The sequence below is a fragment of the Pogona vitticeps genome, chromosome 2 (genome assembly GCF_051106095.1).
Source record: "Pogona vitticeps strain Pit_001003342236 chromosome 2, PviZW2.1, whole genome shotgun sequence".
NCBI classification, from domain to species: Eukaryota; Metazoa; Chordata; class Lepidosauria; order Squamata; family Agamidae; genus Pogona; species Pogona vitticeps.
Genome location: NC_135784.1, coordinates 16,582,860 through 16,610,652, shown reverse-complemented (window position 1 = coordinate 16,610,652; position 27,793 = coordinate 16,582,860). Strand labels below are relative to the sequence as shown.

At 43.5% G+C, this 27,793-nt stretch overlaps 2 protein-coding genes across 2 annotated transcripts in view; both read left to right on the top strand.

The window, feature by feature from the left end:
• The first annotated feature begins 4,757 nt into the window (after window positions 1-4,757).
• On the top strand, window positions 4,758-16,883 carry LOC140704902 (uncharacterized). The gene is made up of 2 exons (XM_078386801.1): window positions 4,758-11,340; window positions 15,267-16,883. The coding sequence occupies exon 1, from the start codon at window positions 4,758-4,760 to the stop codon at window positions 5,856-5,858; it is 1,101 nt and encodes a 366-aa protein (XP_078242927.1). The 3' UTR covers window positions 5,859-11,340; window positions 15,267-16,883.
• Window positions 16,884-20,480: 3,597 nt separating this feature from the next.
• Window positions 20,481-27,793, top strand: part of LOC110071571 (uncharacterized) — a 48,609-nt gene continuing 41,296 nt past the window's right edge. Inside the window, 2 exon segments of the mRNA XM_078386800.1 lie at window positions 20,481-20,582; window positions 20,827-21,165. Of these exon segments, the coding sequence (XP_078242926.1) occupies window positions 21,134-21,165 (32 nt within the window). The 5' untranslated portion in view covers window positions 20,481-20,582; window positions 20,827-21,133.

Genomic DNA, 27,793 nt, shown 5'->3' with positions numbered 1-27,793 from the left:
AAAGTTTGCCAAGATCCTCTGCCGCTTAAGAGATCATCTCCACAATCAAACTTCCAAGGGAGAAACAAAACATCTGGTCTGTTACTTGCCATAGAGATAGCCCATCAACTTCTGTTCAAGCAGTCAGATCATAAATCTTCCTTTCTCCCCCTTCTCTGAGCAGCTACGCAGCAATTCATCATGGCAATTTCACGAGTCAGTTGCTATTGAGGAAAGGAAACTCGTCCGAAAAAGCAGATTGCAGTCTAGCTTCTTCGGCATCTCCAGCCCCCCTGCTACAGTCCCGCTTCTCCTGTGGAAACTCGCCCCCCCTTTCTTGGGGGGGTCCACTGATTTGGAGTAAACCCAGGGGTTATCAGAGTCCTGAGAATTCTCCTGTTCTTGGTGCCTGTTGCTCCACCCCTTCGAAAACCTCTTAATCTGTAACCCACCAAAGAAAAAAACACCCCCCCAAAAGAAAACAAATGCAAAAAGCAGCACCTTACCTGTCCGAAAGGGTCCCTCGCCGCTGCCATCACCACTGCTGAAGCTCTCTGAGGGCTTCTCCGCTGCTGACGGAGGCCTCATGGTGGTCTGGGGCTGCCACCATCGCCGCTGCAGAAGCCCTCTGAGGGCTTCTCCACCGCCATGGGAGGCCTCTCAGAGGTCGGCTGCTGCTGGTGGTGGCGGACTTCTCAGGGTACACCGGGCCTACTTCCCTGGTAGGCCCGGTAGGCCCTGGGAAAGCCAGCGGTGGCGGACTTCTCAGGGTACAATGGGCCTACTCCCTTGGTAGGCCCAGTAAGCCCTGGGAAAGCCAGCAGTGGCGGACTTCTCAGGGTACACTGGGCCTACTCCCCTGGTAGGCCCGGTAGGCCCTAGGAAAGCCAGCAGTGGCAGACAACCAGAGAAGCTTTGGAGGCACAATCAGCGGTGAGGGGGACCTCTGGAGGCCTTCCAGGGCTACTCTGCCGCCATGGGAGGCATCTCAGAGGTCCCCCTGCCACCGATCGTGCTTTGGAGGCCTCCAGCAGTGGTGGGGGAGCCTCATAGATGCCTCCCATTGCGGTGGAGAAGCGCGGGAAGGCATCCGGAGGCACGATCGGCAGCCTACGGACTGGAAGGAAGAGGCGGGGGAAGCGCCAAATTCAAATTTGGTGCTTTCCCCTCCTCCCTCTTCCAATCCATAGGTTGATTCTCCAGCCGCAAGCCGAAGTGAAATTTTCCAGCCAGAGAAGTCTGTAAGTCAAAAAGTTTGCAGGTGGAGCCGTCTGCAAGTCGAGGGTCCACTGTAATGTGCTGGGTACTCAGAGATGGTTTACTCTTTCCCTTTTTCGGTTGGACGTGTAAATCAACTCCTCCTTGCTTTCCCAAGGTTCAGTGTTTACTGTTTTTATGCCTCTTATGTATGGATTGGAAGCAAAACAGTGCAGGGGTTTGCCAAAAATTGTTTTCATTCAGTGATCTTTCTGGTGATTCATTGTTTTCAGAACACTTGTAGTAAACAAGACCTTCACGACGTCTGTTTAAAAGTGCTTTTCTTTTAGGGTAATTGGGGTGGGGATTTTTATACACCCCTATGATTGTTTTAACACTCCTGAAAAGAAAAGGTGGCATATTCTGAGACAAGATAACAAAGTCCCATGAGCTATCATGGGGGATCAAACCCCTGAATTCTGGATCCACACTCCACTCAATGATCTCTCCATCCAGCTATACCTGGTTTAGAAAAACACTTTTGCATCTGATAGGACCTTTTGCACTTCCTTCCTCTTTTTTAATCCCCTTCCAGGCAAAATAAATGTTCTTGGACTTCAGTGCTCAGCCATTCTGCTCATTGTTTGTTCAGGTCCACCTAAAAGTTCTTAAGCACTGAGACTGGAAAACAGATTCTTCAAAATCCTCTGACTTCTGTAGGTCAAGAAGGTTGAAACCCAGGTCACGAATCATAGAATCATGTCCATCAAGTCGAACTTCCTGCTCAACTCAGTAATACAATTGTGATGTACTGTTTTCTCAGCACAGAAAGGGGAGGCAGCAGGAAATTTGCTTATTGATAGATATTTTCCCTATTAAATGGCAAAATCCTTTAATCACCATGAATTCTCTCCTTTTCCATATGCAGAAGACCTGAAGACATGAAGAAGTGTTTTTAAAACTTGCTGGATGGAGAAACCAGTGAGTGGAGTGTGGATCTGGAATTCAATGGTTCGATCCCCCATGATGGCTCTTGGGGCTTTACTGTTCAAAAGTGTTAGAACAATTGTAGGGGGGTATAGAAATCACATCCAAATTATTTTTCTGGACTCTCTGGCTTTCTCCATAGTCCAGCGCATGTTAGCAATTTGGTCTCTAGTTCCTCTGCCCATTCTAAATCCAGTTTGTAGCACTAAGACAGGAAACTGATTCCTTAAAATCCTCAGACTTTGATGGTTAAGAAGGTTGAAACCCAGGTCACGAATGATTGCGATCTATTGTTTTCTCAGCAGAGAAAGGGAGGCAGCAGGAAATTGGCTTATTGATAGATATTTTCCCTGTTAAATGGCAAAAGTCTCTAATCACCATGAATTCTCTCCTTCTTCCAGCAGATGATGCACAGGAGGAGGAAGGAAGACTCCACGGGACATCCCCAGAAAGAGTGGAGGATGAAAAGGAGAACTGTGGGAAGAGAGATGAATCACAGAGGGGGAAGGCAAATGAGGCAAATGAGAGGAAAAACAAACCTCACCCTTATCTGAGAGGAGTTGTCTGTAAACAAGAACAGGAAAAGATAATAAACAAGGACCTCAATGTCCTTCAGAACTCAGAGTTTGAACTAAGGAGTCCTCATACAGGAGAGAAACCCTTTCCCTGTGAAGAATGTGGGAAGAGGTTCACTCACCGTTCAAACCTTGTAGTCCATCAACAACTTCATTCAGGAGAAAAAACCTTTCCCACTGAAGAATGTGGGAAAAAGTTTTCCCAAAACCCCAACCTCGTAGCACACCAACGAATTTACTCCGGAGAAAAAAGGTATGCATGCGATGAATGTGAGAAATGTTTAAGTGCTCCCTCAAAGTTGACAGCACATCAGCACTCACATTCAGGGGAGAAACCCTATCAATGTAAAATATGTGGCAAACAGTTTAGCTCCTTTTCAAACCTCACCAAACATCAACGAATTCATTCAGTGGAAAAACCTTATATATGCAAAGAATGTGGGAAATATTTCAGTGATCCGTCAGCTTTGAAAGTACATCAGCACCGGTAGGTAGAGGTACCTGGTGACACAGTAGTTAAACTGCAGTCCTGCCACCAAAACTCTGCTCATGACCCGTATTTAATTCCATGAGTCAAGGCTGATTCACCCTTCAGTCCTTCTGGGGTTGGAAAATTGAGTAGTCAGCTCACAGGGGTGGCGTGCAGGTGGGGATATATAGTCTGCAGAATTGTCATCAGCTCAGAGAGTGATTTGAATGCTCTGGGTACCATATAAGCATAACAGAGAGTGATCAATGACAAGAAAAGCAGCTGGATGAGATTGTCCCATGCAAAGAAAGGGGATTGCTTAACCAAGACTAGTGAAGGGGACAGGATTGTACTCCTAGAAGGACTCTCCTCTGTTGTCCCAGGTGGCCCATGAAGAGAAGCGCTTGGCACATACCTGGAAGACCAGGACCTCTTCTTGAGGATGAGCAGAAGCAGGTGGAGACCCCAGAGGACCCAGAAGATGATGACGGAGAAGAAGCACTTGCTCTCCCCTCAGGCATATCGGAGGCATCTCGACCTCTGCCGGGTATAGAATCTTTTCTACAAAGGAATCGGGAAGCCTTTCATCCTTGGAGTCGGGACGAAGGTATTCTGTTTCCCTCTGCATGTTAATCATTGTATACGTTTGTCTTGATTACCACTCATCACTTCTCTGTTTTATAATAACTTTATGTGAAACTTCCAATTCATTCTAATTGTGTTACTGCACCAGCAATGTGTCTTAAACACTTAATGCCTCTGTTAAGCTGATTTTTCATCTTTTTAATGTGTTATTTAGACTATTCTGACTCACAACACCCCTTTCCCAGCTGGAGGCTACTCAGAGATGGTTGATCTTTCCCCTTTTCAGGTTGGACATGTACATCAACTACCTTCTCTGTTTGGATTGGGAAGCAAAACAGAACAGGGGATTGCTAAAAATACTTGTTTTAGTTTAGTAGTCTTGCTAGTACAGTAGCTGATTCATTGTTCTTGGAACACTTGTATTAAAACATATATCTTCATGCTGTAGATTTAATAGATCTTCAAGTCTAGGGCAATTTGGGGTTGATTTCTATACTCCTAAAGTTGTTTTAACCCTCTTGAACAGAAAAGGTAGCAAATTCTGAGAAAAGGTTACGAAGTCCCAGGAAGTATCATGATGGAATCAAAATCTTGAACTCTAGATCCACACTCCATTCACTGATCTCTTCATCTAGCTAGGATTAGAAAAACAATTTTTTCAAGACATGAACTTTTGCATTTGCATTCTCTTTTACATTCCCTTCCCGAGCAAAAATAAATGTTCTTGGACTTTAGTGCTCAGCCAATAAACACTCATTTTTTGTTCAAATCCACCTAAAACTTTTAGCACTAAGACTGGAAATCTGATTCCTTTAAATCCATGGATTTATGTTGGTTAAGAAGCTGGAAACCCAGATCACGAATGATTGGGATCTACTGTTTTCTCAACAGAGAAATGAAGGCAGCAAGAAATTGGCATATTGATAGGTATTTTCCTTGTTAAATGCGAAAAGCCACTAACTGCCATGAATTCTCTCTTTCTTCCAGCAGATGATGCACAGGAGGAGGAAAGAAAACTCCACGGGACATCCCCAGAAAGAGTGGAAGATGAAAATGAGAACTGCGGGATCAGACATGAATCACCAAGGCAGAAGGAAAATGAGGAAAATGAGATGAAAAACAAACCTCACCCTTATCAGAGAGAAGTTTTCTGTCAAGAAGAAGAGGAAAAGACAATAAAAACATGCCTCAATGTCCCTCAGAGCTCAGATTCTGGGCTAAGGAGCCCTCTGAGGAAAAGCCCAGTGAAATGTCCAAGATGCCACTCAGAGGAAAATCTTTGTAAATGTTTGGATCATGGAGAGAGTTCCAGAAGGAGGCCAGAAAATTCAGGATTTCCCACAGGAGAGAAACCTTATGAAGACTCAGGGTCTGTAAAATGCTTCAGCGTTAGCTCAGCTCTTCAAGTCACTCAGCCAGTGGACTCAGAAGGAAAATTATATAAAGGTGAAGAATGTGGCAAGAGCTTCAAGGGAAGTTCTGGACTTAGGCAACATCAGGGAATGCACACTGAGGAGAGACCCTACAAATGTCATGAATGTGGAAAGGGCTTCATGAGGAATTCATATCTCAGAGAACATCAACGGATCCATACAGGAGAGAAACCCTTTCCCTGTGAAGAATGTGGGAAAAAGTTTTCCAAAAACTCCAACCTCATAGCACACCAACGAATTCACTCCGGAGAAAAACCGCATGCATGCGATGAATGTGGGAAATGTTTCACGCGGCTCTCCAATTTAACCAGACATCAACGCTCACATTCAGGGGATAAACCCTATCATTGTAAAAGTTGTGGCAAAAAATTCAGCTCCAGTTCAAACCTCACCGTACATCAACGAATTCACTCAGGGGAGAAACCTTATACATGCAAAGAATGTGGGAAATGTTTCAGTGATCCAACAGCTTTCAAAGTACATCAGCGCCGTCACAGAGGGGAGAAACCTTATCAATGCGAAGAATGTGGAAAAATGTTCTCCCAACACTCTCACCTTACAAGACACCAACGAAGTCACTCTGAAGGAAAACCGTATGCATGTGAAAATGTTTCACACGTCTCTCCAATTTAACCATACATCAGCGCTCACATTCACGGAAGAGTCCATATCGTTCTGAAGAATGTGGGATAAGCTTCACAGCCTAGTCACCCTTCACAGAACATCAACAACTTTGTCCTGGGGAGAAACTACATGAACGTGAGGAATGTGGAGAAAGATTTCTCTGGTTCTTCAGTCTGAGAGAACACAAGAAAATTCACTTCAGTCAGAACCTCTAAAATGATTCTTTGTCTGCACCAATTGTGTCTTTTACTTCAATAGTTTTATCATAATTTTAACTTCATCATTTTATGAAAATTGCCTTGAAACTAATAAATGATCGGATTCCAACTAAGTCTTTTTAGACTATCTGGAATATGGAAATAGGAATCCTGACTGTGTGAGTGTGGAAACGTTGAGCTTCTTTACAAGAGAGGTGCTGACACAAGTTGGAAGTTTTATGTGTCAAGTTGCATCCAAGTAGCAGCAACGCTAAAAGGATTTAGAGGTTCTAACTCAGAGTCAAAGGACAACAACATAAATCATATTATCCTGGAGTAACCAATGATAAGTCTTTTCAGTGGACATTTTGATCCATTCGTTGCCTCTTAAATGGTTTCGGGAGGAGACTGGCATTGGCCCGTACATAAGGAATCACAGCCTGGATGTTGAGCCCAGTTTTCCTTGGCATCTCTTCCTCTTGACTCATTCCCTTCCTCCTGTGTTTGAGGTTCCCCTCTCGATCGTCTCCTGGGTGGGATTCCATGAGTTTTCTCTTCTCCCTCTAGTCTTTTCCCTGGTCTTCCTTTCACGTTCTATGTGGTGGTATAGTGGTGCCTCACACAACGGGTGCACCGTAGAGCGATGAATTCGCTCTACGAGGCTGATTTTGTGATCGCAAATGCGATCGCATACCGATGCCTCAATAGGGAAAAAATTGCAGAGCGAAGGTCGGTAAGCGGTTCGCTTACTGACCTTCGCTTTACGACCCGCCGATCAGCTGTTTGGCGGCTATAAAATGGCCACCGGAAGCTGCAAAATGACTACGCGCAGCATTTTCGCGCCCTCGTTAAACGAGGGGAGGGCGCGAAAATGGCTGCCGGCCATCGGAGAAACATCGCTGAACAGTGAGTACAGCAGCCGATTGGAATGCATTAAACACTGTTTAATGCGTTCCAATGGGCTTTTCTGCCCCGCTCAGCGATGTTTTCACACAGCGAGGTTAATCAGGAACGGATTAACCTCGCTGTGCTAGGCACCACTGTATTCTCTTTTTCTCTCCCCCAAATAGAGGGTTTTCTAGAAGGGTGATGTTTCCCTGCTTTTTATTGGACGACCTTCAGCTGGTGGCTTTTAATGTGGAAATCCTTTGGAGGAAATGTTCTCTTCCTCCCAAGGTTCACAAACCTCACATTCCTGAGCACATTCTATATGAGGAAGGAGATGGTCAACTGGGGTAATGCTCTGGTTCAACGTCTGCATGTCAGAAGAGAGTGACATAGACTGGATGTGATGTGTGGAAATTCCTGCTTCATGCTCTGTGATTCTTTGTCTGCACCAATTGCGTCTTTTACTTCAATGATTTTATCCTGATTTTAACTTAATCATTATATGAAAATTGCCATGAAACCAATAAACAATCTGATTCCAACTAAGTCTTTTTAGACTACATGAAATATGGAAATAGGATTCCTGATTGTGTGAGTGTGGAAATGTTGATCTTCTTTACAAGAGAGCTGCTGACACAATTTGGAAGTTATGTCTGTCAAGTTGCATCCACGTTACAGCAACTCTGACAGGATTTAGAGGTTCTAACTCAGAGTCAAAGGTCAACAACATAACAAGTCATAGCATCCTAGGGTACTTAACTTATGGAAAGCAAACGATATCTGCCAGGTAGTTGTCAAAGTTTCTCAGTGTGGGACTACTTACTACCTTTTGAGGTCATTGGTTTCACTGTTGTACTGCTCTAACAGATAGGATTTTATTCTGATATTCAATCGAAATCTTGCTTCCTGTAACTTTAGCCCATTGTTGCATGTCCGGCATTCTGGGGTCCATTCCAACACTTCATGTAGTTTGAATTTTTCTCTTTTACTTCTGCCTCAAAATTTTCCACAATTAACTTTCTTAGTGTTCCTTTGCTTCTCTTACTATAGCATTTTTCGTGAGTCTCCTTTCTCCTCTGTCAGTTCTTCCCGCCTCCCGTCTACGGTGCTTTCTTGATCTCAAGCCATTCACCTCCAAAACCTAAACTTTTTGCACTGCACTCGCAAGCATAACTGTCAATATCTTGGTGTGGCGTGCGTATATATATGTGTCTAAAGTCCTGTTGCCTCTGAAGTGTTCATCCCGTATTTCAGCACAGTGCCGAAAGTTCTGCCTCTAGAGTCAGCTCATCATTCTCAAGTGAGCTTCTCTTGTCTCTTCTCCAAACTGTAGTTTCCAGGAACCCCTTTTCCAGTGTGAGGCAAGCAGTGCCATTTCACGAACTCTTCTATCAGGTCATTGGTATTTTACCTCACAAAGACATTTTTTAAAAGTGGGCCGATGTTCTGACAGAGGAGAGTAGAGAGTCTGTGATCCCGTGAGGGTTACATTGACTTGACATGTGGTTTGCTCTCTAGCTGAGAAAGTGGTCTGGGATAATAAACATTCCAAGGGAAAAACACCAGTGATTGAACAGTGAAAGGGAATTTCAGATAGACCTGGGACAACCCGCCTCCCTAGTTCCACAAAGATTGAGCCTTTAGAGGTTGGTATACAAAGGTTATAACTGTCAGTATCTTGGTGTGGCGTGTGTATATATATGTGTCTAAAATCCTCTTGCCTCTGAAGTGTTCATCCCGAATTATAGCACACTTCCGAAAGGTCTGCTTGTAGAGTTGGCTCGTCCTCATCAAGTGACCTTCTCTTGTCTCGTCTCCAAACTGTTGTTTGTGGGACCTTTTTCCAGCTACGTGTGAGGCAAGCAGTGCCATTTCATGAGCTGTTCTATCAGATCACTCATACTTTACCTCACAAAGGCGTTTTTAAAAAAGTGGGGCAGTTTTCTGACAGAGGAGAGTGGGGAGTCTGTGATCCTGAGAAAAGTATAATGATTTGTCATGTGGTTTGCACTCTTGCCCTAAAAGTGGTCTGGAATAATTGAACAATCCAAGTCTGTCAGAGCCTGAGAACCGCAAAGGCCCTCCGTTGTTTTAAAACATCTTTTCTCCAAATAATTCAAAGGAATTTTTACCGACTCACACCCCTTGGGAACCCACTTCCACTTCCACTGGGTTTCTCTAAAATACCTTTGTGGTGATCAAAACCTAACCTCCACTTTCCTCTCTCTTTTAACCATGCAAGGAATGGCCCAGAATTTGTGATGCTTCTCACCTTGCCTGCAGGTGACCTAATCAGAGGCCAGGATCCCTCCCAGAAACATGGATAGGAATGCAAACAAAGCAGGCTCATGGTTGGAAGAAAAGGGGGAGAGGAGGGAGGTTTGTAGCTCCAAATTCAGTGTAGAATGAGGAAGGATTTTAGGAACCTTTTCACCAAAGTTGAGTGTGTAAAGTTTTGGCGGTGAAAATCATTGCCACTGTGGTAGAATCAACAGGAACGAGAACAAATGCGGTGGATTTAAAATGTTCAATCCAGAAGCCAGGTTACCTTTTCCGCCCCCATGCAATGGCAATGAAATGAACTCTTTTCAACAGAGAAAAACTCTCCAGAAATATGAGGAAAGCGCTGTTGAGATTTTGATGTGAAAATGAATTTAATATAAATGTCGTATAGTTGAAAGTAAAATGATGGATTTTATCTGCGTCATTGTACTGATTATACAAGGGAATGTATGACGGTATCAAGCAGGCTTTAGGTCCAATACAGAAAAAATCTGCTCATTTGAAGTCTGCTGCAGGTGTGATCATCCAGGAACGAGCACAGCAGATGGAACGCTGGGTGCAGCACTACTCTGAGCTATATTCTAGAGAGAATGTAGTAACTGAAGAGGCATTAAATAACTGCTCGACTGTCGTTTTAAAGGCTGAACACTTGTGCTGCTTTACTGCATCCATCTATCTCGTATTTGATTCCTTTTTAAAAAACATTTACTGGCCAGAATGTCTGTAAATCATCCAAATCATCTCTGAAGACACTCTTGCAAGACCTCTTGCATCCAGAGAGGTCTTGCAAGAGTGTCTGCAGAGATGATTTGCATGATTTACAGACTTTCTGGCCAGTAATTTTTTTTAAAAAAAGGAAATGGTTACTGTCATTTTAAAGGCTGAACACTTACTTGTGCTTCCCTACAGAGTCCATCTATCTTGTATTTGGTTGTCCTTCTCTGTTTTCCAGGAGAAATTGAACTGAATCCCAAACCCAGCAAAATCAGGGAGGTGGACAGGGGACAGATTATATTTGCCTTCAGTGTGGAATGGATTGTCACTCTCGAACTGGCCTTCTCAGCCACACTCCAAATCCTCCATACATACCACATTATCATAGTCTCTCGAGACTAAAGGTTGCCAGAACAAATGAATTGTGGAGCACAGAAATCTATCATCTGGGCTAGATGTTGTTTGGCTTATTTGGACTCTAACTCCCTGAATTCTTTGAAAATTCCCGGGAAGGAATTCTGCACTGCAGACCCACATCTTCAAGCACTTACATTTTCCTCAAAGCCTAGACAATGGAGGGTGCATTTGAGGCCTCAATTTCCTGCCCCATAACTTTTCTGGATATTCTAGTCTCTTTCCCTTTAAGGTCTGCAGTGGGCCCCTCCCAAAGTACTGCAACTCCCAGGAAGCATTGCAGCCCCAAATAAAGGTCTGGAATGCAACTTCATAAGACTTGGTTCTGGTACAGGTGAGGGAAATATAAGCGTCCCTCGGTGTGAGTTTGTGGACTGGGACTCTCAAGGCTTCAGGGGTCGGGGAGGAAGTCTTGGAATGTTCTGGGAATTGGAGTCCAAAAAGTTTTTATTCGCGTATCTGGACTGTATTGTTTCAGTGGGTTTAGATAGTGAGCTTCGTGGTGCAATGGTTAAACTGCAGTCTTGCAGCCAAAACTCTGCTCATGACTTGAGTTCAATTCCATGAGTCAAGGCTGACTCAGTCTTAAGCCCTTCTGTGGTTTGTAAGTTGAGTACTCAGCTCAGTGGGTTCATGGGAATATGTACCCTGCAAGATTGTTATCAACTCAGAGAGTGCTTTGAATTATCTGGGGCACCATATAAGCATAACAGAGAGTGATCAGTGACAAAACAAACAGCTGGATGAGATCGTTCCATGCAAAGAAAGGGGACTGCTTACCCAAGACTAGTCAAGGGGACAGGATTGTACTCCTAGAAGGATTCTCCTCTGTTGTCCCACGTGGCCCATGAAGACAAACGCTTGGTGCATACCTGGGAGGACTGGAACTCTTCTTGAGGGTGAGCAGAAGCAGCTGGAGACCCTAGATGATGATGATGGAGAAGAAGCTCCTGCTCTCCGTTCAGGCATATCGGAGGCATCTCAACCTCTGCCGGGTATAGAATCTTTTCTACGAAGGAATCAGGGAGTTGGGACAAAGTTACTCTGTTTCCCTATGCATGTTAATCATTGTATACATTTGTCTTGATTGCCACTCATTGCTTCTCTGTTTTATAATAACTTTATGAGTAACTTCTGATTCGTTCACCAGCAATGTCTCTTAGACACTTAATGCCTTAGTTAAGCTGATTTTTCATCTTTTTAGTGTGCTTTATAGTCTATTCTGACTCACAACGCCCCTTTCCATGCTGTAGGGTACTCAGAGATGGTTGACCTGTCCCCTTTTTAGGTTGGACATGTACATCAACTCCTTCTTGCTTTTCCAAAGGTCAGTGTTTACTGTTTTCATACCTCTTGTGTATGGACTGGGAAGCAAAACAGAACAGGGGGAGTGCTACAAAAAATGGTTTTAGTTTACTGGTCTTGCTAATGCAATAGCTGATTCATTGTTCCTGGAACACTTGTAGTAAAAAAATCTTCATTCCGTATGTTTAATAGAACTAGGGCAATTTGGGGTTAATTTCTATACCCCTCCTATAATTGTTTTAACCCCGCAGAAGAAAAAAGGTAGCAAATTATGAGAAAACATTACAAAGTCCCAAGAAGTATCATGGGGGTATCGAAACCTTGAACTTTACATCCACACTGTATTCACTGATCTCTTCATCCAGCTAGTTTTAGAAAAACATTATGCTTCGTGATAGGAACTTTTGTATTTGCATTCTCCTTTACATTCCCTTCCCAAGCAAAAATAAATGTTCTTGAACTTTAGTGCTCAGCCAATAAACTCTCGTTGTTCATTCAGTTCCACCTAAAACTTTTAGCACTATGATTGGAAATCGGATTTCTTTAAATCCTTTGACTACTGTTGGTTTGTTGTTGTTGTTGTTTAGTCATTTAGTCATGCCCGACTCTTCATGACACCATGGACCAGAACACGCCAGGCCCTCCTCCCAGAGTTGGGTCAAATTAATGTTGGTCACTTCAATAACACTGTCCAACCATCCTGCCCTCTGCCGTCTCTTTCTCTTCTTGTCTTCACACTTTCCCAGTATCGGGGTCTTTTCCAGGGAGTCTTCTCTTCTCATGAGGAGGCCAAAGTATTAGAGCGTCAGCATCAGGATCTGTCCTTCCAGTGATCACTCAGGGTTGATTTCCTTCAGAATGGATAGTTTTTTTCTCTTGAGAAGGGATTCTCAAGAGTCTCCTCCAGCATCACAATGTAAAAGCATCAGTTATTTGGTGGTCAGCCTTCTTTATAGTCCAGCTCTCACTTCCATACATTGCTACTGGAAAAGCCATAGCTTTGACTATGCAGACCTTTGTCGGCATGGAGATGTCTCTGCTTTTTAAGATGCTGTCCAGCTTTGCCATTGCTTTCCTCCCCAGAAGCAGGCATCTTTTAATTTCGTGGCTGCTGTCACCATCTGCAGTGATCATGGAGCCCAAGAAAGTAAAATCTGTCATTGCCTCCATATCTTCCCCTTCTATTTGCCAGGAGGTGATGGGACCAGTGGCCATGATCTTAGCTTTTTTGAAGTTGAGCTTCAGACCATTTTTTGCACTCTCCTCTTTCACCATCATTAAGAGGTTCTTTAATTCCTCCACACTTTCTACCATTGAAGCAGTATCATCTGCACATTGGAGGTTGTTGATATTTCTTCCAGCAATCTTAATTCCGGCTTGAGATTCATCCAGTCCAGCCTTTCACATGATGTATTCTGCATATAAATAAGCTGGGGGACAATATACACCCTTCTTGTACTCCTTTCCCAATTTTGAACCAATCAGTTGTTCTATATCCAGTTCTAACTGTTGCTTCCTGTCCCACAGATAGATTTCTCAGGAGATAGATAAGGTGGTCAGGCACTCCTATTTCTCGAAGAATTTTGCATCTTTTGCCGTGGTCCACACAGTCAAAGGCTTTTGAGTAGTCAATGAAGCAGATGTAGATGTTTTTCTGTTACTCTCTGGCTTTCTCCATAATCCAGTGCTTGTTAGCAATTTGGTCTCGAGTTCCTCTGCCCCTTCGAAATCCAGCTTGTACTTCTGGAGGTTCTCGGTCCACATACTGCTGAAGCCTACCTTGTAGGATTTTGAACATAACCTTGCTCGTGTGGGAAATGAGTGCAACTGTATGGTAGTTGGAGCATTCTTTGGCACTGCCCTTCTTTGGGGTTGGGATGTAGACTGAGCTTTTCTAATCCTCTGGCCACTGCTGAATTTTCCAAATTTGCTGGCATATTGAATGTAGCACCTTAACAGCATCATCTTTTAAGATTTTAAATAGTTCAACTGGAATGCCATCACCTCCACTGGCCTTGTTGTTAGCCAAGCTTTCTAAGGCCCACATGACTTCACTCTCCAGGATGTTTGGCTCAAGGTCAGTAACTACACTATCTGGCTTGTCCGGTGTATCCAAATCTTTCTGGTATAACTCCTCTGTGGTCTTGCCACCTCTTCTTGATGCCTTCTGCTTCTTTTAGGGCCCTACCATTTTTGTTCTTTATCATATCCATCTTTGCACAAAATGTTCCTTTAATATGTCCAGTTTTTTGAACAGATCTCTGGTTTCCCCTTTGTAGTTTTTCCTCTATATCTTTGCATTCTTCATTTAAGAAGGCCCTCTTGTCTCTCCTTGCTATTCTTTGGAAGTCCACATTCAATTTTCTGTAACTTTCCCTATCTCCCTTGCATTTTGTTTCCCTTCTCTTCTCTGCTATTTGTAAGGCCTTGTTTGACAGCCACTCTGCTTTCTTGCATTTCCTTTTCTTTCTATGGTTTTTGGTGCTGTCTCCTGTACAATATTACTAGCCTCCAGCCATAGTTCTTCAGGCACTCTGTCCACTAAGTCTTGTTCCTTAAATCTGTTCTTCTTTTCCACTGTGTATTCGATAGGGATTTGGTTTAAACCAGTGGTTTTTCCTACTTTCTTCAGTTTAAGCTTGAATTTTGCTATAAGAAGCTGATGATCAATCTGCTCCTGGTCTGGTTTTTGCTGACTGTATAGAGCTTCTCCATCTTTGGCTGCAGAGAATATAATCAATATGATTTTGATATTGCCCATCTGGTGATGTCCATGTGTAGAGTCGCTTCTTGTGTTGTTGGAAAAGAGTGTTTGTGATGGCCAGATTGTTCTCCTGATGAAACTCTATTATCCTTTGCTCTGCTACATTTTTATCTCTTGACTCCCTACTTTAGCTTTCCAGTCCCCTATAATTAGAAGAACATCTTACTTCAGTTCTAGAAGGTCTTTTAGGTCTTCATGGAATTGGTCAGTTTCAGCCTCTCTAGCATTGGTGGTTGGTGCATAAACTTGGATTACTGTGATGCTGAAAGGTCTGCCTTGATTTCGTATTGAAATCATTCTCTCATTTTTGAGATTGTATCCCAGTACAGCTTTCCGCACTCTTTTGTTGACTATGAGGACTAGTCCATTTCTTCTATGGGATTCTTGCCCACAATAGTAGATATGATAATCATCTGAGCTGAATTCGCCTATTCCTGTCCATATTAGTTCACTGACGCCCAGGATGTCAATGTTTATTCTTGCCATCTCCTGTTTGACCACATCTAACTTACCAACGTTCTTAGATCTTACATTACAGTTTTCTATGAAGTATTTTTCTTTGCAGCATTAGATCGCATTTAGTCAAAACTCTCCACCATGACCTGTCTGGCTTTGGTGTCCATAACTTCTCTGAATTACTCAAGTCCTTTCATCGCAATGTCAGCAATCCATGAAGGGGCAATCTGTGAAGGGTTGATTAAGAAGGTGGAAACCCACGTCACGAATGATTGTAATCTACTGTTTTCTCAGCAGAGAAAAGGAAGCAGCAGGACATTGGCTTACCGATAGATATTTTCTCTGTAAAATGGCAAAAGCCACTAATCACCATGAACTCTCTCCTTCTTCCAGCAGATGATGCACAGGAGGAGGAAAGAAGACTCCACGGGACATCCCCAGAAAGAGTGGAGGATGAAAACGGGAACTGTGGGATCAGAGATGAATTGCAGAGGGAGAAGGAAAATGAGGCAAATGGGAGGAAAACCTTGCCCTTATCTGAGAGGTGTTGTCTGTCAAGAAGAAGAGGAAAAGACAATAAAATGACACTTCAGTGTCCTTCAGAACTCAGAGTTTGAACTAAGGAGTCCTCTGAGGAAAAGCCCAGTGAACTGTCCAAGATGCCACTCAGAGGAAAGTCTGTGTCACTGTTTGGAGCATGGGGAGAGTTCCAGAAGGAGCCCAGATCGAGGATTTCCCACAGGAGAGAAACCTTATGAAGACTCTGGGTTTGAAAAATGCTTCAGCGTTAGCTCAGTTCTTCAAGTCACTCAGCCTGTGGACTCAGAAGGAAAATTGTGTAAAGGTGAAGAATGTGGCAAGAGCTTCAAGGGAAGTGCTGGACTTAAGGAACACCAGGGAATACACACTGAGGAGAGTCCTTACAAATGTCATGCATGTGGAAAGGGCTTCACAAGGCATTCAAGTCTCAGAGAACATCAACCAATTCATACAGGGGAGAAACCCTTTCCCTGTGAAGAATGTGGGAAGAGGTTCACTAAAAGTTCATACTTGTAGTACATCAATGAATTCACTCAGGGGAAAAACCTTATACATGCAAAGAATGTGGGAGAAGCTTCAACTTTAAGAGAGTTCTTACATTACATCAGAGAATTCATACAGGAGAGAAACCCTTTCCCTGTGAAGAATGTGGGAAAACGTTCAAACCTTGTAGTACATCAACGAATTCACTCAGGGGAAAAACCTTATACATGCAAAGAATGTGGGAGTAGCTTCAAGCAGAAGAAAGTTCTTACAGTACATTAGAGAATTCATACAGGAGAGAAACCCTTTCTCTGTGAAGAATGTTGGAAAAGGTTTTCCCAAATTTCCAACCTTGTTGTACAGCAACAAATTCACTCAGCAGATAAACTGTATGCATGCGATGAATGTGGGATATGCTTCACTTTTCCCTCATCTTTGAAAGTACATCAGTGCTCACATTCAGGGGAGAAACCCTATCAATGTAATATATGTGGCAAACAGTTAAGCGACTGTTCAAAACTCAAAAACCGTGAACAAATTTACTCAGGGTAAAAACCTTAGACATCTAAAGAATGTGGGAAATGTTTCCGTCATCCATCAGCTTTCAAAGTACATTAGCGCTGTCATACAGGAGAGAAACCCTATCAGTGCAAAGATGTTGGGAAAATGTTCTCCGAACACTCTAACCTCACAGTACACCAACAAAGTCTGGAGAAAAACCGTATGCATGTGATGAATGTGGGAAACGTTTCACCCGTCTCTGCAATTTAATCATACATCAGCACTCACATTCACAGACAAATCCATATTGTTGTGAAGAATGTGGGATAAGCTTCAAAGCTGAGTCACCCTTCACAGCACATCAACAACTTCGTACTGGGGAGAAACCACATAAATGTGAGGAATGTGGAGAAAGATTTCTCTGGTTCTTCAGTCTGAGAGAACACAAGAAAATTCACTCCAGTGAGAACCTCTAAAATGGAGAGAATGTGGGGGAAAGCTTGCATTGCAGAACACAAAGTGTTACACATCAGCTTATGCACAGAGAGGAGAAAGTCTGAAGATTCTGCAAAATGCCAAAACTTCTTAAAAGTCCATCTGAATATCTCTCCTGGGAAGAAAACATTTGGAAATTCAAGGGATACTGAGAGCTCTACTGTTGACTTAAGCCTTTGTGGACCTACGAAACACTTTGGAAAGAAACATTATGGTGGCTTTTAATGTGGAAATCCTTTGGAGGAAATGTTTTCTTCCTCCCAAGGTTCACAAACACCACATTCCTGAGCACAATCTACTTCAGGAAGGAGACAGTCAACTGGGTTAATGCTCTGGTTCAATGTCTGCATGTCGGAAGACAGTGACATAGACTGGATGTGATGCGTGGATCTCCCTGCCTCGTGCTCTGTGATTCTTTGGCTGTACCAATTGCGTCTTTTACTTCTATGGTTTTATCATAATTTTAACTTAAATTTATTTATTTATTTATTTATTTATTTATTTATTTATTTATTTATTTATTTATTTATTTATTTATTTATTTATTTACAATATTTTTTAGCCGCACCATTGCCAGTGGCTTTATGACAATTGCCTTGAAACTAATAAATGATCTGATTCCAACTAAGCCTTTTTAGATTAGCTGGAGTTTGGAAATCGGACTCCTGACTGTGTGAGTGGAAATGTTGATCTCCTTTACAAGAGAGGTGCTGACACAAGTTGGAAGTTATGTTTGTCAAGTTGCATCCAAATTACAGCAACTCTAACAGGATTTAGAGGTTCTAACTCAGAGTCAAAGGACAACAACATAAAGAGTCATATCATCCTGGGTTACCTAATGATAAGTCTTTTCAGTGGACATTTTGGTCCATTCGTTGCCTCTTGACCAGTTAGGGGAGGAGATTGGCATTGTCCCGTACATGAGGAATCACAGCCTGGGTGTTGAGCCCAGTTTTCCTCGGCATCTCTTCCTCTCGACTCATCCCCTTCCTCCTGTGTTTGAGGTTCCCCTCTCGATCGTCTCCTTGATAGGATTCCAGGAGTTTTTTCTCCTCCCTCTAGTCTCTTCCCTGGTCTTCCTTTCACGTTCTACGTGGTGGTATTTTCTCTTTCTCTCTCCCCCAAATAGAGGGCTGACAGGGATGTTCAGGGGAGTCAATTTCCCCTCTTTTCTTCACCTGTATCTAGAAGTGAAGAGGAGGTTATAATGGCCTCAGTTTCTGAAGGATGAAGGGGGTGACATATTGATGGCAAGGTTCTCCTCCATGTCCCTTTTCTTACTCCCACCTGGACCTTCATACTTCCCCAACCATTTATTTCATCGTCATGAAGAGTCATGCTGTCCCACCAGATTTTTGCCATAAATGCAGTGACTCTGGAGATGCAGCGCCCAACGCCTCACATCTACAGTGCTTTCTTGTTCTGAAGCCATCCACCTCCAAAACCTAAACTTTTTGCACTGCACTTGAAGGGTAGCGGTCAGTATCTTGGTGTGGTGTGGGTGTATATCGGTGTCTAAAAAGTCTGTTGCCTCTGAAGTGTTCATCCCAAATTTCAGCGCAGTGCCAAAAGGTCTGCCTCTAGAGTTGGCTCATCATCCTCAAGTGAGCATCTCTTGTCTCTTCTCCAAATCGTCGTTTGTAGGCACCCTTTTTCCAGTGTGAGGCCAGCAATGCCATTTCATAGAACTCTTCTGTCAGGACACTGGTAGTTTACCTCACAAAGACATTTTTTAAAAGAGGCGCAATGTTCTGACAGAGGAGAGTGGAGAGCCCGTGATCCTGCGAGGATTAAATTGACTTGACATGCGGTTTCTCTAGCCAAAAAAGTCATCTGGGATAATAAACAATCCAAGGAAACAACACCAGTGATTGAACAGTGAAAGTGAATTTCAAATTGACCTGGGACAGCCCACCTCCCTACTTCCACAAAGATTGAGCCTTTAGAGGTTGGTGTACAGGATCATGACTGCAACCAGGTGACAAAGTGTCTCGACATGTTCATGGCACGGCATGTAGGAAATGAATCAAGATGGTTAATTGCCTGGCAAATTGTTAGACATAATTAACCGTAGCAAGTTGCACAAACCTTCCTTGAACCCTGATAGGATTCTAGCTGATAAGTTGTTATTAAATGACGTTTCCTAGTTTCAGCGTGCCCTCCTCTATGAAAGGAGGTCAGAGCCTGAGAACCACAATGGCCCTCCTTTATTTTAAAACATCTTTTCTCCAAATAATTCAAATGATTTTTTAAAATCAACTCATATCCCACAGGAACCCATGTAGGAACCCACCAGGTTTCCCCGGAATCAGTGGGTGATGGTCCAAACCTAACGCCCACTTTCCTCTCACTTTTAACCATACAAGGAATGGTCTAGAATTTGTGATGATTCTCGGCTTGCCTGCAAGCGACCTAATCAGAGGCCAGGATCCCTCCCAGAAACATGGATAGGAATGCAAACAAGGCAGGCTGAAGAAAAGGGGGAGAGGAGGGAAGATTGTAACTCCAAATCCTGTGTTGGGTGTGGAAGGATATTAGGAATCTTTCCACCAGAAAGCTCTGGTGGTGGAACTCATTGCCACTGTGGTAGAAGCAACAGGAATGAGAATCGGTTTTTTAGCTGTCCTTCCTCATGGAACAAATGCAGTGGATTTAAAATGTTCAACCCAGAAGGCAGGTTACTTTTTCCTGCCCCCTTGCCATGGCAATGAAACAAATGCTTTCAACACAGAAAAAGCTCTCCATAAACATGAGGAAATTACTCCCCTCATAACGCTGGTCCAGCCTCCATTCCCTGGGTTTTTTAGTGCCACCCTCTGTTCTGGGGGGGAGGGATATATTTCAACTGCCTTCACCCCAAGAAACAGACTCAGCCAATATATTTAGGAGATGAAATATTTTTTTGAAGGAATAGAGAAGAGCAGATTTCATTAATCTATGAAATTTAATAGAAAATACCTCCACATTATTGTTTTCTTTTCTTTTTTATTTGTTTGTTTTTAGACCAGTGGGTCACCCAAATGTTCTTGGACTACAACTCCCAGAAACCCCAGCCGGCACAGCTGGTGCTGAAGACTTGTGGGAATTGAAGTCCAAGAACACCTGAGTTACCCAAGATTGGGAACCACTGTTTTTTGACAACAACATAAGCCATAAATTAGTCCATGTGAACTTAGCAGAAAACCAACAGCCAATGGAGATTTAGAATGTTCTGCTTATAGGACAGATATTTCATTCACCGTTTCACTCTGTTTTTGTATGTCTGAGAAAGTGAATGAGTCCACAGAAGATCACATTAAAATGTCATAATTGGTCTTTAAAGTGCCACATATTCATGTCTTTTTTTTCCTTTTGTTTCTGTTGCTTTTGCCTGATATGCTTCATAGCCTATCCCGGCTGCCTTTCTCAGGATTCCCCCTGGACCACCGTGCCTGAGTCTCCCTTTTGTTCTGAACTACACTTCCCAGAAGACCTTCAAAAATCAAGGGCAAATCCTGGGCAGCTGGCTCAATTTGAAGGAGAAAGCGCAAACCTGGGAGTGATTAAAGGGGAAAGAAAAGAGTAGAGTTGCAATTAGCAATTAGCCGCCAGCAGAAAGAAACAGGGATTGAAGGGGAAAGAGAGCCAAAGCTGCGAACAGGCTGCTTCCCTGTACCTGGTTTGCAAACTTTCCTGGGCTGTTGAGGTCACCTGGTGAGTAAGAGGAAAAGAATAAGAGAGGTTTCTCAGAGAGAGAGAGAGAGAGAGAGAGAGAGAGAGAGACGGGGGGGTCTTGCAATAGTGATTGCAGAGATGATGTGGATGATGTACAGACATTCTGGCCTGTAATTTTTTTAAAAAAAGAAATGGTGACTGCCATTTTAAATGCTGAACATTCACTTGTGCTGCTTTACTGCATCCATCTATCTTGTATTTGATTGCCTTCCCTGTTTTCCAGGAAAACCATTGAATTGCAGAGCACAGAAATCTTTCACCTGCGATAGACGCTGCTTGGTTTATTTGGGCTCCAACTCCTCGAATTCTGTGAAAATTCCTAGGGTGGAGTTCTGGGCTGAAGACACCCCTCTTCACGCACTTACATTTCCCTCGAAGACTACTCAACAGAGGGTGCATTTGAGGCCTCAATTTCCTGCCCAATTTCTTTTCTGGATATTCTAGTCTCTTGCCCTTTCAGCTCTACGGTGGGCCCCTCCCAGAGAACTGCGACTCCCAGGAAGCATTGCAGCCCGAAATAAAGGTCTAGAATGCAGCCTCAGAAGTCTTGGTTCTGGTACAGGTGAGGGAATTACAGGCATCCGATGGTATGAGTTTGTGGACTGGGATTCCCAAGATGTTGGGGGTGGGGGAGGGACTCTTGGAATGTTCTGGGAGTTGGAGTCTGAAAATTCTATTCCCACCTCTGGACTGTCTTGTTTCAGGGGTTTTAGATAGTGAGCTTCGTGGTGCAGTGGTTAAACTGCAGTCCTGCAGCCAAAACTCTGCTCATGACCCGAGTTCAGTTCCATGAATCAAGGCTGACTCATCCTTCCATCCTTCTGGGGTTGGTAAATTGAGTACTCAGCTCACAGGGGTGGTGTGGGGGTAGGTATATATAGCCTACAGGACTGACCCGCTTCAGGCAGACTTAGACGAAACAGATGCCCCGGATCTGTTTCAGTTGGGCTTCAGGTTGCACCATGGTACAGAGATGGCATTGGTCGCTGTGGCGTTCAGCTCTGCTCTCACCTGTCCATCACAGCTGGGCAGAGGAACCTCAGCCAATGAGAGGACAGAGGGTGGTGCAGAAGTGGGAGGAGCTGAGTTATATAAGGGGTGTGTGTGGAGTTTTGAGAGATCAGTTTGAGAGATGAGTGATTAGAGGGATTGATAGAAAGTGAGAAAGAGCCTGTCAGTGAGGGGAAAGTCTGTGTGAGCTAGTGTCTTAAAACAGTGATTGACTAATTGATTTTACATCAGTGATTTACTACTTTTATTTCTTGTAATCAATAAATCTTTTATTTGTTTGAAAGAAACCCTTGTCCTTTTGATTGAAAGGATAGGTTGGTGGCAGCAGTTTTTGGTGAGAGGTAGTGAGCACTCTTATAGGCCTGGATGGGTAGAGGCTTGAGAGTGGCCTGCTACAATATAAATTGGTGTCCAGCGTGTGGGATACAAATTGATCCAGTAAAGCCTTGTACTGGAAAGGTGCCCAGAGCAGGGGTCTTTATTCAGGGACGTCTGAGGGAGCGCATGGGTAACCTTCTAGGACTTGTCTCACGGGGAGAAAGTCTAGTAGAAGGGCGTGCAAACTCAGATTGGGGATTAAGATAGCGAGGCTTCTGTGGAGAGAGTTGCCCAAGGCAGAAATCTCTGGCAGTTTGGCTAGCTTGTCCTGAGTTTAAGGGAAAACTCTGAAGGGACAAAAGCGGAGCCAAGGGCAGATACGCTAAGAGGACTCAAGACAGCTAAACCTAGGACAGGGTAAAGCTGTGGGCTTTGAGTGACCCAATAGAGTTCAGAAAATGGAAATTTGAGCTAGAAATGAAGGCCAAAGCTGAGGAAAGACAAGCCAAAGCTGAGGAAAGACAAATGGCCTTACAAATGGAGAAAGAGAAAATAGAGATGGAGAAAGAAAAACTGGCCTTACAAATGGAGAAAGAGAAAATGGAGATGGAGAAAGAGAAAATGGAGAGGGAGGAAAGAATGAGGCAGAGAGAAATGGAGGCCCAATTAGAGAAAGAGAGAATGGCTTTTGAGTTTAGGAGATTAGAGCTGGCAGCTCAGGCTAACAATAATAATAACAATACTGGCAGAGATGATTCTGAGGGAAGACAGTTATCAAAGGCAGATCTAAAGAAATTCCCTGTTTTCAGAAAAGGAGATGATCCAGAATCATTCTTATTGATGTTTGAAAGAGCTTGTGAAGATTTTTCTGTGAGGGATTCTGAAAGAATGATAGTATTGAGATCCCAAATTAGTGGTGGACTGGCAGAAATCTATGCGGAGACGTCTGTCGAATTAATTAAAGATTATAATGAGTTCAAAAAGTTAGTTTTTGCATAAATTCAGAAGAGTTGAGACAGAAATTCAGGTCTCTGACCAAGAAACCTGATGAGTCTTACTCTCATTTAGGGGCCAACCTGTCCAGATATTAAGACAAATGGCTGGTACAGGAAAAAGCTGAGACAGTAGAAGACCTTAAAAATATTTTTGGATTGGAGCAGTTCTATTCTCTCTTACCTGGAGAACTGAGATTTTTGGTCAAGGACAAGAAACCGAGAAATTTGAGAGAGGCAGGGTAGATTGTGGATTTTATTTCCCAGATCAGAAAATCAAGTGGTTATGAGGGGAAGGTTGTGAGAAAAGTGTGGGAAGACTCTAATAAGTACCCCAGAGGACAATTTAAAAACCAGCAGAAGGTTGGAGGCCATTTTGTGGGAAAGTCCTCAGACCAAAACCAAGCCAGAGGACAAAATTTGGAGGGAAAAGGAGGTAAAGGTGCTTGGAATGATCAATGGAACTCTAGAACTTGTTTTAGGTGTAATGAAAAAGGCCATATTGCATCCAAATAAAGAATTTGTACCACAAAAAGTAAATTTAGGTAAGCCCAAGGCAGTATACTGTGTGCAACAAGAGCAGAACAATCCACCAAGGAAGGAGTCAGTCGCTATGGCAACACAAGCTGAACTCTCTACACAGGCTGATAATATTGAACCTGATTTACCTTTGGCCAAGATTAGACATTGCTTTTAATTAAAACGAACCAAGAGATATTTCAAACAGCTGGGGACCATATTTATATCTTTGATAACAAATACATGGCTTTGAGGGACTCATGTTCACAAGTCACTCTGTGTCACACTGATATAATACCTCAGAAATACATCTTAAAAGGGGAAAACATGGTTGTAAAGGGAATTGGTGAAAAAGCAGTCACTTTGCCTGTGGCTGAGGTACACCTTAGGTACCAGGGATGGGAAGGACCTTGGAGAATTGGGATTTCTTCTCAGGTTCCAGCAGCGGTTTTAATTGGCAATGACCTCTCTGAACATGTGAAGAGGGTTTTAGTTGTGACACGTTCCCAACAAGATAAAGCAGAGACAGCTGAGGAAGGGAGTGAAAATCAGAGAAAGGGAATGCCTGACAGTAGTAACTCAGCTGAAATTTTTCCACTTAATATTTCTCAAAGCAATGCGTTCAGTCAAGAACAGAAATCAGATTCCACACTGAAACAATGCTTTGAGAGCATTTCTGAAGCAAAATTAACCCATGAAAGACCTGAGAGGTTCCACCTTGAACAGGGCTTATTGTATCAAGAGTCTCTGAGGGACGCCAAGAAAGGGGGGGGGACAATCTGCAAAAACAGTTAGTGGTGCCTATGAAATATCACCCGCATACTAACGGGCTCACAGAGAGATTTAATGGGCCCCTTATGAGCATGATTAGGGCCTATTCTGCTGAGAACCCTTACAATTGGGATCAGAGAATACAACTTCTGTTATATGCATATAGGTCTGTACCCCAAGACAGTACAGGATTTAGTCCTTTTGAATTGCTGTTTGGGAGGAAAGTGAGAGGACCCCTTGACTTAATTAGACAAAATTGGGAGAAGATAACAGAGTCTGATCCTGAGAACGTAATTTCATATTTAGACAACCTGATGAACACTTTGAAAAGAAATCTAGAGATAGCTGCTGAAAGTTTACAGGGGCAGAAAAATAAGCAGAAAGTATGGTATGACAAGAAAGCCAGGGAAAGAAGTTTTAATCCTGGAGATGAGGTGCTCGTGCTAAGACCTCTCAAAGGGAATAAGTTACAATTAACTTGGGCAGGACCATTTAGAATCATTGCCAAAATGAATGACCTTAATTATATAATTAAGGAAGATGGAGAACTAGGCTGGAGGGTGGTTCATGTGAATATGATAAAACCATATTATAGGGAAGAGAGCAGAATGTTGTTTGCTATGAAAGAAGCTGATAATGAAAAACATGACTTACCCTATTGGGAAGGAAGGGGGAAAACAATATATAATCCTGAAGACGTTAAAATCAGCCCTGTACTTTCCCATGAGCAACAGTGTGAATTGAGGACCTTGATAACAAAGTACCGACAGGTTTTCTCCACAAACAAAGGGAGTGGTGCACAAGATTGATACTGGAGATGTACCCCCACAATCAGTTACTCCATATAGGGTCACTGGGCCATATGTTGAGAAGGTGTGCAAGGAGCTAGATGATATGCTGAAAGAAAACATCATTGTTCCGTCATCCAGTCCTTGGTCTGCTCCTATAGTCTTGGTCGACAAATCAGATGGCAGTGTTCGATTTTGTGTAGATTATAGGAAGCTGAATCATGTCACCAAGCCAGATGCGTATCCTATGCCCAGATTAGACAACCTAATAGAGACAATAGGGGGATGTCAATATATTTCCTGCCTAGACCTAACGAAAGGATTCTGGCAAGTGAGAATTGACCTCAAAGACCAGGAGAAAACAGCTTTTTGTAGTCCTTTTGGTTTATACGAGTTCCGTGTTTTGAGTTTTGGTCTAAGAAACTCACCGGCAACTTTCCAGAGACTTATGGACCAAACTTTACAGGGACTTAGCGATTTCACAGTGGCTTATATAGACGACATAGGTATTTTTAGCGACACCTGGAGAGATCACCTGTATCACCTAGAGACAGTGCTGCAAAGATTAACAGCAGCTGGGCTAACAGTGAAAGCAAGCAAATGCCAGCTGGGTAGCCCCGAATTGAAGTATTTAGGTCATGTAGTAGGGGGAGGTAGGATTAAACCCCTGGAAGCTAAGGTAGAAGCTATAAGTAACTGGCCTAGACCCACCACCAAGAAGAAAGTCAGATCATTTCTTGGGCTGGTAGGCTATTATACGAGATTTATTCCTAGGTTCAGTGAGATAGCAGCACCTTTGACTAACTTAACCCGCAAGAAGAGTGCTGACTGTATCCATTGGTCCAGCAACTGCGAGGAGGCGTTCGGGAAGCTGAAGGAGGCGTTAATAACCAACCCAGTCCTGAGAGCTCCTGAATTCCAGCTCGAGTTTATCATCTTTACCGATGCGTCTAACTCCGGGTTAGGAGCTGTGCTGTGCCAAAGTGACGACGGTGGAGACCTTCATCCGGTGGCGTGCCTGAGTAAGAAGCTGCAGGGAGGCGAAAGACATCTGTCCACCATCGAGAAAGAGTGTCTTGCGATTGTGTATGCGGTGCAGAAACTTAAGCCGTACATGTGGGGAAGACATTTTGTCCTTTGTACTGACAATTCCCCACTATTGTGGTTAAGGACTATCAAAGCTAACAACAGCAAGCTGATGAGGTGGGCTTTGCTTCTACAGGACTTTGATTTTGAGGTTCGAGTGATTAAAGGGACTCAGAACTGTTCTGCAGATGCCCTCTCTAGAAGACCGGACGACTGAGGAAGACAGAAAATGGACTCTTATATTGGTTAAAGTATTTAAAAGTTTGTTCTTCATGTACACCCTGATATATTTGATTTGTTGTATGTAAGTATAATTGTCATGTTTTATTCTAATATTGAGTGTATGCATGAGTGATCTTGGTAAGTGTTAGTGAATGTATGAGTAAGACTTGCAGGTAAGATGTTTATTTAATGTTTATGAAAATGTTTAGCAAATGTATTATTGTTATTAAGTTAATTTTATTATTGTATTGCTCCTCATTGTGTATAGAGGAAAGCACTTTAGCTTTCCCCCATAAAACAACTTGTTAAGGGGGGAGGTATTGTGGCATTCAGCTCTGCTCTCACCTGTCCATCACAGCTGGGCAGGGGAACCTCAGCCAATGAGAGGACGGAGGGTGGTGCAGAAGTGGGAGGAGCTGAGTTATATAAGGTGTGTGTGTGGAGTTTTGAGAGATCAGTTTGAGAGATGAGTGATTAGAGGGATTGATAGAAAGTGAGAAAGAGCCAGTCAGTGAGGGAAAAGTCTGTGTGAGCTAGTGTCGTAAAACAGTGATTGACTAATTGATTTTACATCAGTGATTTACTACTTTTATTTCTTGTAATCAATAATTTTTTTATTTGTTTGAAAGAAACCCTTGTCCTTTTGATTTAAAGGATAGGTTGGTGGCAGCAGTTTTTGGTGAGAGGTAGTGAGCACTCTTATAGGCTTGGATGGGTAGAGGTTTGAGAGTGGCCTGCTACAGTCGCCCTGTACGATGACCTGTTGAGGGAGACCAATAGGGGTAAAATGTCTCTGTTGGTCCTCCTCGACATCTCAGCGGCCTTTGATACCATTGACCTTGGTATCCTCCTGGGGAGGCTCTCTGAGCTGGGAATCGGTGGTCTGGCACTTGCCTGGCTCCGTTCCTTCTTGGAGTATTGCCCCCAGAGAGTGCAGCTTGGGGACAGTGTCTCGGCCCTGTGGAGTCTTAATTGCGGGGTTCCACAGGGGTCGATTATCTCCCCAATGCTGTTCAACATCTATATGAGGCCGCTGGGTGGGGTCATCAGGGGGTGTGGGGCCTCGTGTCATCAGTACGCTGATGACACCCAGCTCTACATCTCCTTCTCACCAACCGCAGGAGACACCGTTCTGTCCCTCCAGCGCTGCCTGGAGACCGTACTGCAATGGATGCAGGAAAATGGACTGAGGCTGAACCCGGACAAGACGGAGGTACTGAGGATGGGCGCCCCCATAGTAGGTGGTTTGGGAAACTCTCTCTTTTTTGGGGGGGGTGACTCTTGCCTCCAAGAGTGAAGTTCGCAGTCTGGGGTTCCATCTGGACCCAACGCTCACTATGGAAACCCAGGTGGAGTCGGTGGTCCGCACCGCCTTTTTTCACCTTTGGCGGATAGCCCAGCTGTGACCCTATCTTGATGTTGGGGCGCTCACTACCTTGATGCATGGGCTCGTAATCTCAGATTAGACCACTGTAACGCTCTC